Source organism: Schistocerca gregaria, chromosome X (assembly GCF_023897955.1).
Source record: "Schistocerca gregaria isolate iqSchGreg1 chromosome X, iqSchGreg1.2, whole genome shotgun sequence".
Classification (NCBI taxonomy): Eukaryota; Metazoa; Arthropoda; class Insecta; order Orthoptera; family Acrididae; genus Schistocerca; species Schistocerca gregaria.
The window spans coordinates 332,185,833-332,206,749 of NC_064931.1; the positions used below are offsets into that span (position 1 = coordinate 332,185,833).

The following is a 20,917-nucleotide window of genomic DNA, read 5'->3' on the forward strand; positions in this document are numbered from 1 at the left end:
ACTAATTCTGCCACCACATCCTGCCATGTGTTTCCCTGTGTAGACATTACTGCACAGGCTCAATAATGCTGCCATAATGCCATCCACAGCAACTGAATGAATTTTGCTGGATAAGATATGTTGTTGATCCACTGCTCGTAAGGTTCCACAACAGCCAAGGGATTGGTTCTTTACATCTTCTGCCCAGACAACCATCCTGAGTTGACTTCTAACATTTAACAGTGTTAATAAGGCTCAGACTATCCTTGCACAGTAATAGGAAGGATGATCAAGAAATGAAAGATTTTTGGAGGATAATACAATTGGGAGGTGGGGGAAAATAATAATAGAATTGTAATGATTCTGGACTTGGTACCTAGGGAATAACTAATCAAAGATAAAAATTAGAGTGAGCATGAGAGAAGAGAGAACTGCAGAAGATGACCAGTGATTATTTGGCAAAAAGTAAGATGAAACTGGATTCAGAGTAAATCAAATTGTATGTTGAATCACCTCCAGAAAGATTTACATCTATGTTCTTAAATGTTGGTTTCTATCATTTCTGAAAATAACATTATACTATATCGCTTTCTAGCTGACATTTTGCTGGAGTCTTCCACTCATCTTCTTCCGGCTTCTTTCAGTCTTTCTTTAGTTAATTTTACTGGCCTTGTGTCTCACTTCTGACTGTTTCACTTGCTTTATTAACACCAGCTGCATACAACTGCCCATCTCTAACTACCTCATTGTTGAGGGGATGTTAAACCCTAATCTTCCTTTTGCACATAACTGCATCTTGCAGAAATTTGTTACCATTCCTTTTCACCTTGGCCACAACTGTGTTGTAAGATCAGTTACACCAGTGCACATTCACTACTTCCTTCAGCATAAACTGTACTCTGGGATCTTTTTCTAAAGTGATGCTGTCATTTACCACTCTTTAGCTGAATCTCACATCAAAACCTTTCCCCAGGTTCCTGACACACTGTTCAACAGAAGCAGAAAACACACATCTGACTCAGTCATTGTCAGCTCTGGCATATTTAACATATTCACTCTTTCCATTATACACTCATTCAAGACAAATCAAAACAAAACTTCAAATGTAAATCATCCACTACATTTGGTAAAAACTATTGCATGGGAAATGCTTTGAGATGATGTGATTAGTCCCTATGAGCATTATTACCTGTTACAGGCCTTCAGTGAGCAAAGAGAATATTGTCACGCAGAGGAAGGTGTAAGTAGATGAATGACGAACACTAACTTCACTTAACAAAGGTTTATTCAGCACTTACACGCACGTGAGTGTGGAGTGAACTGCCTCCGGCCAGAACACATATGGTATACTTACGGCTACAGAACATTCCAGTACAATGATTCTTGCCATTTGTGGATACTTCTAGAATGTATTCGAACCGAATATAGAAATTGCTCCCTGCTTAAGAGAACAGCATTTCGGTGTTATGTTGTCCTAGTCCGGGAACGGGGCATCGGTCCTCCGTACTCCAACTCCCGATGACTGATGTTCGCCCGGGCGGTGATCTTCTTAGAACTTCCCTTGCCGCCACGTTCTTCGTTACCTTTCCGCTTCTTACCTGTCGCTGGACCTTCGAATTTACTCTGGGTTGCAGGATCCTTATAGGGCTTCATTCGAAGGACGTGGGCCGTATCTCTGATCTTTCATCGTCTTATGTCGGGGTCTAAATCTTCAACTTCTTAAGGCACATCAGACAACTGTCTTACAACCTTATAAGGTCCCAAGTAGTGCCTGAGGAGCTTCTCAGAGAGACCGATCTTCCGAACAGGAGTGAAGATCCAGACGAGGTCACCAGGCTGGTAAACACCAGGGTGGTGGCTCGCGTCATACCTTCGGCGATCGTTTTCTTGAGCCTGCAGCGTGCAGAGTAGAGCTAACTGCCGAGCTTCCTCAGCTCTGGCTAACACCTGGCTGACGTAGTCGTCGTACACGTCGTCAGGATGTAACGGAAACACAGTGTCCATCGTCGTAGTCGCCTCACGCCCATGCACTAGGAAAAAGGGCGTAAAAGCCATGGTGTCTTGTTTGGCGGTATTGTAGGCAAACGTCACGAAAGGTAGCACCTCAACCCAGTTGCTCTGCCCTCATTGACGAACACTGATAGCATGTCGGCCAAGGTCTTATTAAGGCGTTCAGTGAGCCCATTAGTTTGCGGATGGTAGGCAGTCGTCATGTGATGAGTAATGTTGCACCGACGCTTTATCTCTGTCACAAGATTCGATTGAAAAACTTTTTCTTGATCCATAATTAACGACCTTGGGGCACCGTGTTTTAATACAATGTCTTCTACGATGAATTTGGCTACTTCGAATGCTTCGGCTGTTCTCACGGCTTTTGTAATGACATTACACTTCAGATAATCAGTGCAAACAATAATCCATCTATTGCCGCTAGCAGAGGTTGGAAATTGTCCGAGGAGGTGGCTGGAAAGGCGATTCGGCTGGCGGAATTGGTATGAGTCGGCCAGGTGGTTTCTGAGAAACTGCCTTTCTCTTCTGGCGTTCTCGGCAGTACGACACAGTATGACGGACACTCCTAAATAAACCTGGCCAGAAAAATCTCTTGCGGATCCTATCGCATGTCTTAATAAATCATAAATGCCCAGCCTCAGGTGTGTCATGAAATTTCTGTAGAACATCTAAGCGCATGTATTTAGGAATCACTGGTTGCCATCTCTTTCCAAACGGATCAAAGTTTTTCTTGCAAAGTAATCCATTAACTACCTTAAATTGTCCTTTCACACCCTCTGACCGATTTAGGGCAAGCATAATTTGAGACATCTTGGCGTTTTTTCTGCTCAGCAGAGAGATCCTGGAGTGCAGGGACACAGTCACTATTTTCATCAAAGTCTTGATGGCCTTGCACAGGGTTTCCTGAGAGACAGTCGGCATCTTGGTGTTTTCTTACACTTTTGTGCACTATGGTAATGTCACACTCTTGAAGACATAGTGCCCACCTGGCGAGTCGTCCTGTTTGATCCTTGAGACCTGTCAACCAAAAAAGTGAATGGTGGTCTGGGAATGGCCTTCCATAGAGATACTGTCGAAATTTGCATATGGCCCAGATCATAGAAACACATTCTCTTTCTGTAGTTGAGTAGTTTCTTTCGGCTTTTTTTAAGTGTCCTAGCAGCATAGGCCATAACCTTCTCTTTTCTATCCGAAATTTGCACCAGAACAGCACCGATCCCATACCCACTGGCATCTGTGTGTAGTTCTGTAGGTGCTCTGTCATCGTACAGACCAAGTACAGGGTCAGTCGGCAGAGCTTTTCGCAGCACATTGAAAGAATCTTGTTGAGCACCACCCCAGGTAAATTTAGCATCGGCTTTTAGCAACTCTTGGAGTGGCCTGGCTTTGATACAAAAGTCTTTGATAAAATTACAGTAATAAGAACACAATCTGAAGAAGCTTCTCACGCCTGTAATACTTTTAGGATAGGAAATTCCGTTGTAGTTCTCACCTTTTCTCGGTCTGGCCGCACACCTTCGTTTGACACAAGGTGCAAAAGTATTTTGATTTCTTTTGCTCCAAAGAGACACTTTCTTGGATTAAGTTTCAGTCCGGTTGGTTGAGACACTTAAGAACGGCCTTCAGTTTTTTTATGGGTTCATAAAATGTATCTAAGAAGACTATAATGTCATCTAAATAACAAAGACACATCGTCCATTTAAGGTGCCTTAGAAGATTATCCATCATTCGTTCGAAAGTTGCTGGTGCATTACAAAAACCAAACGGCATTACCTCAAACTCATACAGGCCCTCAGGGGCGATGAATGCAGTTTTCTCACGATCAGCCTCATCTACTTCGATTTGCCAGTATCTCCAGTACATGTCCATGGTTGAGAAAAATTTAGTCCCCTTCAGACAATTTAGAGTGTCGTCAATTCGTGGAAGAGGGTAAATGTCTTTTTAGTTATCTTATTAAGCTTCTTGTAATCAACACAAAAGCGCCAGCTGCCATCCTTCTTCCTGTCGAGAACCACTGGTGACGACCATGGGCTCTGCAAAGGCTGAATCATGTCATTCTTCATCATTTTCTCTACCTCGTCGCGAATTATTCGACATTCCGTTGCTGACACATGGTATGCTCTCTGGCTTATTGGTTGTTGATCTCCAGTGCTAATCCGGTGCTTCACCGTCGATTTGTCTAATTTGCTCTTCATCTGTGGACTGAAGCATTCAGAGAACTCTTGAAGAATGTCAAGTAGCTTCTTCTGTTGTTCCTTAGTGAGATCTGGTGACAGTCGAGCTAGAAGATCTTGTCTCGTAGTGGTAGCGGTAATTTCGCCCACAGACTTGGCATTGGAGGTTTCTATGACGCTCAGCTGTTCTGCAATTAACGGCTCAGCGTTTGCTACGCACATGCGTCTTGGAAGGATCTGCGGTTCTCGGCGACTGTTAACTATCCACAATTCACCGAATCCGTTCATAAACGAGACGAAGAGGCTGGAATGACCAAGTTATTCTTCAGTGGTATGCTTCTCTTACATTCCATTACAAGATCCATGGGTTGATGCATGGTATGACTTATGACAGCTACCTTTCTAGCGCTGCCTGCAGGAATGATCACTTCATCCAGCACACATAGTCTCCACACACTCGGATGCCCATCTTCCTCTACACAGTATCTCGTCTAGCATAATCTTCGAACGACAACAAACTATAACTGCCTGAGAAGCTTTCAAAAAGTCCCATCCGAGAATTACTTCATGACTACACTCTTGTAAGACGATGAATTCTAAGGGCTGTGTATGGCCACTTATACCCACAAGAATGACAAATCTTCCTGTAGGTTTTATATATTTCCCATTAGCCACCTTCAGCAGAAATGTTTTGTTGTTGACGAATACGGCTTTCTGTAACTGGCGACAGTACTTCTCCGAAATGACTGAATATGATGCTCCAGAGTCCACAAGAGCTTGGGCTGGTCGGCCATCCATGAGAATTAAAATGGTTCAAGTGGTTCTGAGCAGTATGGGACTTGACATCTGAGGTCATCAGTCCCCTAGAACTTAGAACTACTTAAACCTAACTAACCTAAGGACATCACACACATCCATGCCCGACGCAGGATTCGAACCTGCGACCGTAGCAGTCGCGCGGTTCCGGACTGAAGCGCCTAGATCGCTCGGCTACCGCGGCCGGCATCCATGATGATATCGACGTAGTTTCCTATCATTATTGTACTGATCGACGGCGGAGGATTTTTCTCTTCGGTGGCCTCACCTCCAAGGAAGGTCGCACCCTTTAGTTTTCCAGGTTGCGGCGGCTAGGTGATCGGCTGGAGCTTCTAAACGGAGATGGAGACCCTGATCGGCGTGTTGGGGAGCGTCCTCTCCAGCGGCTCGCTTGCGGCGATGGTGACCTATGTCGTCCTGCACCCACATCTTCTTGTTCACCTTCGTCGTCCTGGAGTTGGCGTCGGCTAAGATCGGTCTGCTGTCTTCTGGCGCGGGCGTCGTGAAATATCCGCCACCTTCCCCGACAATAGCGCGCCAGATGTCCTGGTCGTCCGCAGTGGAAACATACTGGTTGGTTATCCTGGGTCCACCAGACATTAGTCTTTCTTGGTGCCCATACAGGTTCCTCGTGCGGCATTGTAGGAACGTAACTTCGCCTGTGTCTCGACTTTTTTACCGTTTTAAAGAGAAATGAAGGACGCGAGACTGGGCTGGGTTCAATGCCTGTTCCACTTACTCCCTTATGACCTCTTGAAGCGTCTCGGTTTTTTGCTCGCCGTGCAATCCAAGTGCCTTCTGAACTTCCTCTCTCACTATCTTGTGAAATCAGTTGCTTCCTTCATCATACACATCGATTCGACGTTTGGAAGCCGTTCAAACTTCTTGCGTGTAATTCTTTTTTGATGCATTGTCTCGATATACTGACACCATTTTATGAAGTCGTCTGCTGTCGAAACCTCCTTCAGGAGTAGGGGTTGATACATGTCATCAGCAACACCTTTCATGAGATGTACAACCTTATCTTCCTCCTTCATTCGAGGATCCACTATTTTACACAGCTCCAAGACGTCTTGAATGTAGGATGCTGTCGTTTGTCCTGGACGCTGTGCCCTGCACTTTAATTTATCTTCAGCTTTGCACTTCTGTCGTTGTGTGTCGCCGAAATACTTGCGCAGTTCTGCCTGGAATACTTCCCAGCTTGCGAACTTCTCCTCGTTGTTCTCATACCATTGCTTGGCAGTGCCCTCTAAAAGGAAAAATATTTAGCCAAACACACGGTGTCACCCCACTTGTTAAATTTGGCTATACGCTCATATACCTTCAGCCACTTGATTGGATCTTGGCGATCGTCACCAGAAAACCCGGAAGGGTGTCTCATGTGGTGGCACACAGTTGCTGTCATCGTGACGCCCTCCCCTCTTCTTCTCCTGTCTCCGATAGATTGCACTCTGTTGAGTATGGCTCGAACTCGGGTTTCTCGCCAAGTAAATGGCGGCTCTGTCGTGGCCCGATGGGAGTCACTGTGTCGTCAATAATGTGCGCTATCACAAGTTCCAATACCCAGCGCCTCCACCAGAATAATGTCACGTAGAAGAAGAAGTAATCAGATGAATGACGAACACTAACTTCACTTAACGAAGTTTTATTCAGCACTTCACATACAAGAGGGCGGAGCGAACTGCCTCCGGCCAGAACACATATGGTATACATACAGCTACAGAACATTTCAGTACAATGAGTCTTGCCATTTGTGGATACTTGTAGAATGTACTCGAACAGAATATATAAATTAAATTTTTTAAGTTTAGGAGAGTTATGAACTCACGACCCTCCGTGCAACAATCTAGTATCATAATCACTACACTATTGTTTTTTTTTAGATCTCATTTTGCTCTATATTGTTTGTTGAATTTGTTCGTAGTGGACGTCCGAGGACACCCGTTCAGGTTTTTTTTTTTGTTGATCCGTTCACCCAGTTTTTTTTTTTTTTTTTTTTTTTTTTTTTTTTTTTTTTTTTTTTCTGCAGAGGGTAGCTAACCCTCTGACCGAGCACGCTGAGCTACCGTGCCGGCATTACGGTGACTCCGATACTCGGTTTCTTCTGCGACAATATTTTATATACCAATTATGTAATTAGCTATGACACACAAAGGAGTTGAATTTAGATGTTGTATGGATTCTATTAGTCCTAGGTATTTAGCCGGAGGTTAACAGTGCCGGATATCCATGAATACATAAGACAGTTGCTGTAGATTAAAATAATGTGATTAGTGAGATCTAAGCCAACAACCAATTCTACCCTAGGTCCGTGTAATACCATTCACATTTGTCAAATTTAGGAACCTTGATGTCAAGTGTAATTCATAACAATGCTCCAGAAACGACTGTAAGACAATTCTCACCACGTGAAATGGAAAATTGTCTTCTACATCAACATACGTACACCAGAAGCCACCATACGGCGCATGGTGGGGCGTACCACACGGACATCTAGCGCCTCATTGTCTGTTAGCAGCTTCACACACTAAGTATGCACTTTCAGCACATAATAATTGTGAAAGTACAAGAACATATGATAATGCCTGTCGTTTTCTTGATATTTCCAGCTGTGGCAAACAGAAATCATAAACCAGTCTTTCTGTGTTTTCAGTTTATGTCATATACGGTTCACAGTGCATCACATGATATTCATGCGAGTTAGGTGCAATCTTCCCTGCAGTGAAACGATAGATGTTACGTTCTACATGACAAGTGTAGAATTTTGTGAACAGTGTTTCAAATATTACTGAGGGAGCACAAAATATATCATGCCCAGAAATCGACCCAATATATGTTGCATTGAGGCTCTTTATTAACTGTTAAAAATGACAAGTACAATTATTTTCTTGTCTAGTGGATAAAATACTGTTTCATTTTATCTTTAAATGAATAGATAAGAAACAAATGAATAAGAGTAAATAAATAAGTAAGAATGGTTTTTGGAATCATGATACACTTAATCTAATTATAAAACAGATTTTAACAAATATGAATGCAGAAAAGAAAGTGGCTGACATACCGAGCACACACATCGTACAGCACAATCCCAGACACATTTTTCTCCTTTATTGATGTCTGTAGGTCTGCAATCTGAAAACAGAAGTATTTGGTTCTTTGTTATAATAATGACTTGAATTATTATGTAACATTTAATATCTTCTGTTTCACTTACAGTTTACCCCTTCAGTTTATTGCATATGTTCCTGCCATGTTATAACTGCCATAAGCATAATCAGTACTCTGAAACTACATCGTAATTGTAAATTGCTTTCTGTAAGTCAAGACTATTAAACTAAGAGAGGTGGTGCAGTGGTAAGATACGAGACTTGAATTTGGGAGCCCTATAAGTCTAGATTTTGTGTGATTTCTGTAGAGCACTTAAGGCACTTAAATAGCATGGCCCAAGTCCACCTGAATCCGAGCTAGTACTACTGCTCTAAGGACTTCATCAACAATAACATGTTAAACTGTAATCTTTCTTCAAGGCATTTAATGCAAGCTGATTGTAAACTCACTCTATCAGTACTTACCAGTTTTGATTTACAGCAGTGAGCCATAGACATGTAATGTGAAAACCAGTCAAGAAGAGAGGTTTGGTCAGTAAGTTGTGAAATGGGTTTCACTAGGATGTACAGGAAACAAACAAATGGATCAAGGAGGAGACTCGAGTGGAAAACATTAATTATGACTAATGAAAATAAAATGGAGGTAGGTGCGGCATGCATTTCTTGATATTTTCAGCTGTGGTACACAGAAATCATAAACCAATCTTTTTGTTTTTTCAGCCAATGTCGTATATGGTTCACAGCACATCACATCCTAGCCATATGAGTTAGGCGTAATCTTCCCTGCAGTAAAAAGGTGTATGTTATGTACTACAGGACAAGTGTACAGTTTCTTGAACAGTGTTTCAAATGTTATTCAGGGAGCACAGAATACGGGGTGATCAAAAAGTCAGTATGAATTTGAAAACTGAATAAATCACGGAATAATGTAGATAGAGAGGTACAGATTGACACACATGCTTGGAATGACATGAGGTTTTATTAGAACTAAAAAAATAGAAACGTTCAAAAAATGTCCGACAGATGGCGCTTCATCTGATCACAATAGCAATAATTAGCATAACAAAGTAAGACAAAACAAAGATGATGTTCTTTACAGGAAATACTCAATATGTCCACCATCATTCCTCAACAAGAGCTGTAGTCGAGGAATAATGTTGTGAACAGCACTGTAAAGCATGTCCGGAGTTATGCTGAAGCATTGGCGTGGGATGTTGTCTTTCAGCATCCCTAGAGATGTCGGATCTCTTCCTTCCTCGCTTCCTCGGAGATGCCGTGTCCCATCGCTTGTGCGCCTACGATAACACCACATTCAAACTCACTTAAATCTTGATAACATGGCATTGTAGCAACAGTAACTGATCTAACAACTGCGCCAGACACTTGTTGTTTTATATAGGCGTTGCTCCGTATTCTGCCTGTTTACATACCTCTGTATTTCAATAGGCATGTCAATACCAGTTTCTTTGGCTCTTCAGTGTAGTTGTGATATGGACACGGACAAGATTCAAGAATTAGTACATGTCATTTGATTGCTGTTAACCACAGAACTTCAGATTAGACATCAATGAAGTTAAGTACTCAATTGGTTCGTGTAATAAAGTGTATTTTAACCACATGTGCATTTTGTGTTGTAGTGGGGGGAAACAGGCCACTCACTTATCATACCACCCTCGACCTCATCCAGCCAGGGACCACAAAACATCACCAGAAGGCACAGCCACAACATAGTGGAAGGTGAATAGATGACATGAGGAAATATGTACTGGCAACATGGGTGTGTGTATCTGAATATCGTAAGGTATGGAGAAAAGTCTTGAGGACGCCTTGCGTTACAGTGGATGTTTAAAGGCCAATGACGAAAAGGCTTCATTAGTTATTTTACTCAGTTTGTTGTATATCTGTGCAAACCTTTTTAAAATGTGAAACAGTTCATTTAGATCACTGATTTCTATCAAAGTTTCCACTCAACATTTACTTCACATGTTTACATTTGTACTACTGGCAGAGTGTCTGTTCATTCTTCCATCAAAGAACCTGTGTAGTTGTGTAGCAACACCATATTCTGACTGTTTCCTGCTCCACCACTTAGTTTTAGATTTTTAGTATAGACTAGTGTCTCTCTGTGTAACTATATTTAGTTTTGCAGCAACTTATGTCTTTATAGTGTATATGAAAATAACAATACAATACCACATGCCAGATAATGATATATAGGCTAATTTGCCTTTTGAACACAACGGCTACGGCCCAGAAGAAGCTAAGGTCCAAAAGAAGCTACTGTGCAGCTCATTATGGGCCCAGAGAGCTCTTCTGGGCCTCAGCTCACACCAGTTCAGATTCAGTCAAGAAAAATCAACAGATGATGCAATTAATCAATCTCTAGAAACTGTAAAAAATACACAACACATGTTCGCCATCGCCATCATGATAGATACTGGTTGCCTGCAATATTTGTGAGGTTAAGACAACTGGAAGGGACACAGTCTCCGTTTACGAGTCTCTTAGACTATTGTGAGAAGACGTTAGTAGAACTCCAACTAGGCATTACTTAGGGTTGCCCTTAGATGTCCATTTGTAGAGCCATCTTCTGAGACTATTGAACCTCTTCTGTACGTACTATGTGGTGATAGTAGAACAGATGAAGTTGTCGCATACGCAGATGACCTACTAGTAGCAGTCCCTGCAAACAACAGAGTCCACCTGGAAAAGAAAGCGATTGGCACACAATCACTATCACACAAAGGTGCACCACGAACTAACTCCAGATTGAGACCAAAACAACATACACATTACTGAAGGAGCTACTGAAAAGAGTTCCTTCAGTAAAAATTGAGGACGCATACATAAACAGAGCAATCATTGCATCTATATGGGAGCACACAGTGATGAAAGATTACATTTTTATGAACACATTAAAAGATGTGGTGTCACCGCCAGACACCACACTTGCTAGGTGGTAGCCTTTAAATCTGCCGCGGTCCGGTAGTATACGTCGGATCCGCGTGTTGCCACTATCAGTGATTGCAGACCGAGCGCCGCCACACGGCAGGTCTAGAGAGACTTCCTAGCACTCGTCCCAGTTGTACAGCCGACTTTGCTAGCGACGGTTCACTGACTTCTACGCTCTCATTTTGCCGAGACGATAGTTAGCATAGCCTTCAGCTACGTTATTTGCTACGACCTAGCAAGGCGCCAGTATCCTTACTATTGATATTGTGAATCATGTACCATAAAGAGCGACGTTCTCCATTAATGGATTCAAGCCCGTTTTTCTCAATTCTAATTCCCTTGTCATGTTCCAGACCTCACGCCAGCCTGCGTGAGCTAAAACGCGTGCATTTCGGCCTCCTTTAATAAGACGGTTTTGGCTCTCCTGCCAACCACAACAAAAGAACCACAGTTTAAGCAGAAAACCCACACAAACTGGTAAGGTTAAAATCAGGGGAATACAGAATACCTTCACCAGCTACATGAACTGTGCACTCCTTGAATCAGTGCCGCGTGGGGTAGTTGCGCGGTCTTAGCCGCCTTGTCACGGTCCAAGCGGCTCCCCCCATCGGAATTTCGAGTCCTCCCTCGGGCATGTGTGTGTTGTCCGTGTTGTCCTTAGCATAAGTTAGTTTAAGTTAGTATGTAAGCCTAGGGGCCGATGACTTCAACAGTTTTGTCCCATAAGAACTTACCACAAATTTCCAAATTTCCTTGACTCAGTAATTTGCTTTGCATCCAGCATGTAGGCACAACAATTAACTCTCGTCACAAACAGAACAAATGGTTCAAATGGCTCTGCGCACTATGGGACTTAACTTCTGAGGCCATCTGTCCCCTAGAACTTAGAACTACTTAAACCTAACTAACCTCAGGACATCACACACATCCAGGCCGAAGGCAGGATTCGAACCTGCGATCGTAGCGGTCGCGCGGTTCCAGACTGTAGCGCCTAGAAAAGCTCGGCCACTCCGGCTGGCACAAACAGAACAGCTGTTAGACGAGGATGAAGGAGTAACCTGCTTACAGCGTTTAAACTGATGCTTGTTGTTTACAGGTACACGGGTTATCAGGCAAACATGCTTCAGTATGACCATCTTTAAGCAATGCATTGCAGCGCAATATATGATGGTAATAACAATCAGGTGTATTCCAATCACCACACACGGTGCTACCACAGATGTGGTGTTGAATGCCCCTGACACTGTAAGTAGGAAACTCCTTCATCCTCGTCTAACAGCTGTTCTGTTTGTGCCGGCCAGGGTGGCCGAGCCGTTCTAGGCGCTACAGTCTGGAACCGCACGACCGCTACGGTCGGAGGTTCGAATCCTGCCTCGGGCATGAATGTGTGTGTTGTCCTTAGATTAGTTAGGTTTAAATAGTTCCAAGTTCTAGGGGACTGATGACCTCAGAAGTTAAGTCCCATAGTGCTCAGAGCCACTAAGACGTAATCCAGTATGCCGCACGGTATGGCCGCGCGGCTAGAGGCGCCATGTCACGGATTGCGCGACCCCTCCCGCCGGAGGTTCGAATCCTCCCTCGGGTATGCGCGTGTGTGTTGTTCTTAGCATAAGTTAGTTTAAGTAGTGTGTAAGTCTAGGGACCGATGACCTCAGCAGTTTGGTCCCTTAGGAATTCACACACATTTGAACATTTTGTAATCAAGTACGGTGACTGGGTGTCAGTGGCTCGATGAGAAATACAGAGGCATTCAACCTCAAACATCAAGGTTGTGGCTCTAACATCTGTCTTATCCTCTGTTTTTTTCTTCTAAATTGTCATACAGTTTATTTATAGTTCCATATCAAGAAACTATTATTTTATTTTAAATATGAAAAATCTGCTTCAATAAAAAGAAAAAAGAGTAAAAGAAATGGCCAGCTTCGACCTGGCAGACACGGGCAAAAGATTGGTGGTGGCCAGCTTTGGCTCCTCCAAACCCAGCGAGTAGACGCAGCAGGTAAGAGGCCAAACACGACCCACCACAAGAAATAAATTAAGCGGTGCGAGCAGGAAGCGCAAAACAAATCCGCCTTGACTGCACGACGTGTCTCAGTCCAGGGGAAATGACATTCAAGAATTTTATTCACTTTTGCAAATATGGTGAAACTCCAGCTGCACTACTGATTGGTGAGAATGAAAATTTGTGCTGGACCCGGATTTCCTGTTTTTTGCGAGCAGTCGCCTTAACTGCTCCGTCTATCGGAGCACACTCCATTGGCAGGCCCAAACTTTCAAATGTGACCGTTTCGTCTGCATCTTATACTCGCAAAGATACTGTGAATTTCATACAGTGAGAGATGTATGATAAAAATCATGGCCTTGTTTTTAGGCATGAAAGACTATATGCAGTGCCTGTGTTGGTTCGATGTACTCTGGCACCTCCTTCAGACACGCATACATGTCTCAAGGAACAGGCGCTGCTGCAATCATCGGCTGTATGAAAAACAAGAATTTTATTTGCAGTTGTGAATATGGTGAAACCCGAGATGCACAACTGATAGCTGAAAAGGTTTGGATCTGTCCGGAGAGCAGGAAGCAGTTAAGGCGACCGCTTGCGTATAGCAGGAGATAGTGTCAAGTCCCTGTCCGGCACAAATTTTCATTGTTACCAACCACTACTGCTGCTCGAGTGTCATCATATTTGCAAATTCGAATACAATTCCTTTATTTCATACAGCTGACAATCGCAGCAGTGCGTTTACCTTCAGACCTTGCTAAGTACATCAAACCAACACAGGCATTGCAATATAAGAAACGATATTATTTCTCGCCGAGAGCGTGTCAACTAAGCAAACTTAAATACCGAACATTGAAGACACATTGCTAAATGTGCTGTTTGGTAGAATAAAGACAAGTATTTCTAGAAATGTATGAAAATTCTGAAATTACTAAAAAGTCTGTACACCAGATTCCAGGAGGGGGTAAGTACTCCTCTTACCTGTTCCTCCTCCCCCTCCTCCCCCCCCCCCCCCCACCGCTATTCCCTTTCCGGACACCTCTGGCCATGAATGGAAAGCAGTTGCTGGGAATGTAATGAGACCGGATTGCAAGGTGTCGCCAGTATTAAAACGAAGAAAAATTCGAAAAGGAACTTAAAGATGGAAGAGAAAATAAAAAAAGGGAAATTGAATGTGGTGGAATTAAATCAGATGATGCTGACGCAATTATATTAGAAAATGAGACACTGAAAGCAGTTGGCGAGTTTTGCTATTTGGGTAGCAAAATAACTGATGATGGGCAAAGTAGCGAGGATATAAAATGCAGACTCGTAGTGGCAAGAAAAGCTGTTCTGAAAAAGGGTAATATGTTAACATCTAATATAAATTTAAGTCTTACGAAGTCATTTCTGAAAGTAGATGTCTGGAGTGTAGCCTTTTAACGGGGAGTTACACATGGACGAACAACGGCACAGACAAGAAGAGAATAGCAGCTTCTGAAATGTGACGTTACTGGATAATACTGAAGTTTTGATGGCTAATTAAAGAAGAGTTACTACATCTAATCGCGGAGAAAATAGCTATATGGCACAACTTGACTATAAGATGGGATAGACTGAGGCATCGACGAGTAGCTAATTTGATAATGGAAGGACGTGTGCCAGGTCAGAACTCTAGATGGACACCAAGGCTTGGCTCAGTAAACAGTTTCAGGTGGATGTAGGTCGTGAAACGGATTTTGCGATGTACGTTTTTGTGACTGCTTATTGCGTATTTCACGGGTGTTTTAATTATTATAATTGTCTCATGGGTACACTAAAACAACCAGTCCAAAATTATAGAGCTAAATGGTTGAAAGGGCTCTAAGCACTATGGGACTTAACACTTGAGGTCATCAGCTCCATACACTTACAACTACTTAAACCTAAGGACACCAGACACATCCATGCCCAAAGCAGGGTTAGAACCTGCGACCGTAGCAGCAGCGCGGTTCCAGACTGAAGCGTCTAGAACCGCTCGGCCACATCGGCCGGCTATAGAGCTAATTTTCCACTGAAGGCCTCATTTTGTCTTTCGGAAATAAGAACAAGTAATTTAAAATACAGATCTCTGTTGCATATTAACGGCAAAATCTGAACAAATACAGTGGACAACAGCCGTCTACCTCTCTAGTTAACAAACTAGATTATAAGTAAACAAAATAAACCCAGCCACACCCAAATTTTGTCTCTCTCCCTCTCTCTCTCTCTCTCATCGACCATAATTAGTGCTACTTTTTTCACAGGAATTCAATGGGAAATTTATAAATGTCTATATTAACGATTTTGATGAGTAACTCTTGTTTCATTTTAATAAGCTCCGTAAGTATCACGGCTGTGTTAAAACAGATTGGCGGGGGAGGATAAGGGAATTCGTATCGGATGCAACACTCAGTACTTCTGCGATTCATTACAAATTTAGTATGTTAGAAGTAATCAGTTTTCCGGTGTTCTCATACAGCTCTTCTGCGCTGCAAATATCGCTGAGGGCAAAATACACTAAATAAATAGAAATCTATATGCAAGATGAGTAATTAATTCTTTTTCCCTTATATGATGTAAGATTTTTTTAAAGTTACTCGTTCGGCTGCAGAATAGTTTGACACGAATCCCCTCTCGTACCCGAGCGAAACACCGAACGAGTTGCCACACTGTTTAAGGCACTGGACTCGCTTTCGGAAGGGCTGCTATTCAAATCGACTATGGCCATCTCGATTATGTTTCCCACAGTTTTGATGATTCCTTTAGATGAGTTGCTATAGATTTCCAGCTTTATTACTGTCCAGCTAATTAATGAATATGTATAACGTGTTACGAAATAGTAGGAGGGAAGAACGGACAAATGCAGATCATAAAAAAATATTTCCTTTTGCGAATGTTTTGCTACTGTGAACCTCTTCTTATAAGAACTATTTTCAAAACAAAAAGTAAATTAGCTCTCTAGACTATTTTGTGTTTGCGCTGTTATTGGCCAACTTGGTTTGCGCTGTTATTGGCCAACTTGTGCATCACGTGAAAATGGCTCTGAACACTATGGGATTTAACATCTGAGGTCATCAGTCCCCTAGAACTTAGAACTACTTAAACCTAACTAACCTAAGGACATCACACACATCCATGCCCGAGGCAGGATTCGAACCTGCGACCGCAGCGGTCACGCGGTTTCAGACTGAAGCACCTAGAACCGCACGGCCACACCGGCCTGCTATACGTCTTAGCGACATTTATTTTCACCGTAGACGGAGAATTAACCTAATCTAAGAATAATGGAGTAAAAATCGATCATGAATTGTTGAAAGAAGCGGTAGTGGCAATCGTTTGAAGCAATTTACGAAAACTGCGGTAAACCTAAGGCAGGACTGCCATACACTGTATCTAATAATCTTCCCGAATACATACTGAATATTTCTAGGCCCTCGGGAAGTGAATAGCTGAAGAAGTATCTCCTGTGCTGCATGTGGCTTTGCGCTGTGTTATGGATGCTCTCTGTGCAGTCGGCTGTGTGGACTTTATTTGAAAAAAATTATCGCGCCAGGAATTCTTAAGCTTGCGTGTGTGCTGGCTCTGTCTCGTAAGGGAAATTCTCGTCCAATTATCTATTTGGCTTCTAGCGATCCATAAAAATGAGCAGCCAATGAGTTATTTATCTGTTCAAATGGCTCTGAGCACTATGGGACTTAACTTCTGAGGTCATCAGTCCCCTAGAACTTAGAACTACTTAAACCTAACTAACCTAAGGACATCAAACACATCCATGCCCGAGGCAGGATTCGAACCTGCGACCGTATCGGTCGCACGGTTCCAGACTGTAGCGCCTAGAACCGCTCGGCCACCCCGGCCGGCTATATATCTGTAGTAGGAGGAAAAGATTGGCAACACTTTAACATAGAGCCCCTAGCTGATCAGAAAGGTACCGGTACTTTTCACAATGCACAGTGCTTCGCCAAAGACAAGGTCAGTGGGAAAAAAACGGCAACGGAGGGTCAAGGAATGAAATCTTCGATTAGTTGTCTAAAATTTATACAATGAGATACTAAATCGCATTATTACGTTGTTACAGAAGAATATCGCGACATATATTTTATTTTCAGTGTACATAGTAAGACTCCTATTTTTCAATATTGTTCTTGCGATCTTCTATCCGAAGATTGGTTTGATGTAGCTCTCCATGCTACTCTACCCTGTGCAAGCTTATTCACCTCCGTGTAACTACTGCCTCCTACATCCTTCTGAATCTGCTTCGTGTATTCATCTCTTGGTCTCCCTCTACAATTTTTACCATCCACGCTTCCCTCCAATGCTAAATTGGTAATCTCTTGATGCCTCAGAACGCGTCCTACCAACCGATCCCTTCTTCTAGCCAAGTTGTGCCATAAATTCCTCTTCTCCCCAATTCTGTTCAGTACCTCCTCATTAGTTACGTGATCTACCCATCTAATCTTCAGCATTCTTCTGTAGCACCATATTTCAAAAGCTTCTGTTCTCTTCTTCTCTAAACTATATATCGTCCCTGTTTCATTTCCATACGTGGCTACATTCCATACAAATACTTTCAGAAAAGACTTCCTGACACTTAAATTTTCAATCGATGTTAACAAATTTCTCTTCCTCAGAAACGCTTTACTTGCCATAGTGAGTCTACATTTTATTTCTTTTCAACTTCAACCATCATCAGTTATTTTGCTTCCCAAATAGCTAAACTCGTCTACTCTTTTAAGTGTCTCATTTCTAATTTAATTCCCTCAGCATCACCTGATTCAATTCGACTACATCCCATTATCCTCGTTTTGCTTTTGTTGATGTTCGTCTTATGTTATCCTTTCTAGACACTGTCCATATCGTTCAACTGCTCTTCCAAGTCCTTTACTGTCTCTGACAGAATTACAACGTCCTCGGGAAACCTCAAAGGTTTTACTTCTTCAGGATTTTCATTTCTGCTCCAGAGTCTTCTTTTGTTTCCTTTACTGCTTGTTCAATATACAGACTGAATAACATCGACGGTAGGCTACAAACCTCACTCTCTTCTCGTTGCACTGCTTCCCTTTCGTGCCCCTCAACTCTTATAACTGCCATCCTGTTTCTGAACAAACTGTAAATAGCCTTTCGCTCTCTGTATTTTACCCCTGCCACCACAAGAATTTGAAAGAGAGTATTCCAGTCAACATTATCAAAAGCTTTCTCTAAGTCTACAAATGCTATAAACGTAAGTTTGCCTTAACCTATCTTCTAAGATAAACGGTAGAGTCACTATTGTCTCCCGTGTCCCTACATTTCTATGGAATCCAAACTAATCTTCCCCGAGATCTGTTTCTACCAGTTTTTCCATTCGCCTGTGTAGAATTCGTGTTAATATTTTGCAACCGTGACTTATTAAACTGTCAGTTTGGTAATTTTCACACATGTCAACATCTGCTTTCTTTGGAACTGGAATTAATATATTTTTTATGAAGTCTGAGGGTATTTCGCCTGTCTCATACATCCTCACCAGATGGAAGAGTATTTCATGGCTGGCTCTTCCAAGGCTGTCAGTAGTCCTAGTGGAATGTTGTTCACTTCCGGGGCCTTATTTCGACTTAGGTCTTTCAGTGCTCTGTCAAATTCCTTCGCGCAGTATCCCATTTCATCTTCATGTATGTCCTCTTCCATTTCCATAATATTGCTCTCAAGTACATCGCCCTTGTATAGACCCTCTATATACTCCTTCCACCATTCTACTTTCCCTTCTTTGCTTAGGACTAGTCTTCCATCTGAGCTCTTGATATTCATACATGAGCTTCTCTTTTCTCCAAAGGGCTATTTGATGTTCCTGTGGGCGCCATCTATCTTACCCCTACTGATATATGTTTCTACAGCCTTACATTTGTCATCTAGCCATCCCTGCTTAGCCATTTTGCACTTCCTATCGATCTCATTTTTGAGACTTTTGTATTCTTTTTAGCCTGCTTCATTTACTGCATTTTTATATTTTCTACTTTCATCAATTAAATTCAATATCTCTTCTGTTACCCAAGGATTTCTTCCTGCCATTGTCTTTTTATCTACTTGAGCCTCTGCTGACTTCACTATTTCATCTCTCAAAGCTACCCACTCTTGTTCTACTGTATTTGTTTCTCCTGTTCTTGCCAATCGTTCCCTAATGATCTCTCTGAAACTCTCAACAACCTCTAGTTCTTTCAGCTTATCCAGGTCCCATCTTCTTAAATTCCTGCCTTTTTGTAGTTTCTTTAGTTTAAATCTACAGTTCATAGCCAATAACCTATAAAGTGTGGTCAGAGTCCACATCTGCCCCTGGAAATGTTTTATATTTTAAAACCTGGTTCCTGAATCTCTGTCTTATCATTATATAATCTGTCTGAAACCTTCTAGTGTTTCCAGGCCTCCTCCACGTATACAACTTTCTTTCATGATTCTTAAACCAAGTGTTAGCTATGATTAAATTATGCTCTGTGCAAAATTTTGCCAGGCGGCTTCCTCTTTCATTCCTTAGCACCAGTCTATATACGCCTACTGCTTTTCTTTCTCTTCCTTTTCCTACTATAAAATTGCAGTCCCCCATGACTACCAAATTTTCGTCTCCCTTAACTTTCTGAATAATTTCTTTTATCGCATCATACATTTCGTCATCTACGAAGATAGTTCGCATACAAACTTGTACTACTGTGGTAGGCGTGGGCTTCGTGTCTATCTTGGCTACGATAACGTGTTCAGTATGCTGTTACTAGTAGCTTATCCTCATTCCTATTATTTTTATTCATTATTAAACCTACTGCTGCATTTCTATAATTGATTTTGTGATATAACCCAGTATTCACCTGACCAAAAGTCTGTTCCTCTTGCCACCGAACTTCATTAATTCCCGCTATATCTAAGTTTAACCTGTCCATTCCCCTTTTTAAATTTTCTAACCTACCTGCCCGATTACGGGATCTGACATTACACGCTCCGATCTGTAGAATGCCAATTTTTTTTCTCCTTATAACGACGTCCTCCTGAGTAGTCCCCGCCCGGAGATTCGAATGGGAGACTATTTTTCCTCCGGAATATTTTACCCAAATGGACGCCATCATCATTTAACCATACAGTAAAGCTGCATTCCCTCGGGAAAAATTACGGCTGTGGTTTACCCTTGCTTTCAGCCGTTCGCAGTACCAGCACAGCAAGACCGTTTTGGTTGGTGTTATAAGGCCGGATCAGTTAATCATCCAGACTGTTACCCCTGCAACTACTGAAAAGGCTGCTTCCCCTCTTCAGGAACCCTCCGTTGCGGTCGCACCTACGGTACGACTATATGTGAGGCACGCAAGCCTCCCTATCAATGGCAAGGTCCACGATTCATTGGGGGGGGGGGGGGGGGGGGGAGGGGGGTTGGGGGAGGGGGGCCCAGTGCTCTTCAATATAGAACTAAATATTTTAATTTTAGAGAACATTATATTAAACCGTAAAGCGTCCACCTAAAACAGTTACAATTACGGGATTTTAACTAAACCCAGCTTTTCTCGATATATTGGAGCCAACGGCTCAAGATTGTGTATCTATATATTCCAGAGTTCTAAGGGCTCCTAAAAAGTACAGAAGCTCGCATAATACTTGTATTAGGTGCAGAAAGCTGATTAAAACCTGAAGCTGACAGTAATGAGATTTTTGGGGAAAATTTAAGCGCATACCGAAAGGACAGGGGAACGGAAAACGGAGGTGATGTATTTGTCGCAGTAGACAAGAAACTGAAATCCATCGAGATAGTAGTTAACACAGCATGTGAGATTGTTTGGGCAAGACTCAGTATCAAAGGTGCGCAAAAAATTATAATATGGTCCTCCTATCGAACATCAGATTTTCCTCCTGATGTAACCGAAAACTTTACA

The 20,917-nt window shown here is 42.4% G+C and overlaps 1 protein-coding gene across 1 annotated transcript in view; it reads right to left on the minus strand.

Annotated features, from left to right (window-relative positions):
• The window catches only part of LOC126297714 (patched domain-containing protein 3-like), a 570,171-nt gene that overhangs the window by 217,088 nt on the left and 332,166 nt on the right, over positions 1-20,917 (minus strand). Inside the window, exon 3 of the mRNA XM_049988846.1 lies at positions 8,041-8,111. Coding sequence (XP_049844803.1) covers positions 8,041-8,111 — 71 coding nt within the window. The remainder of the gene's footprint in view (positions 1-8,040; positions 8,112-20,917) is intronic.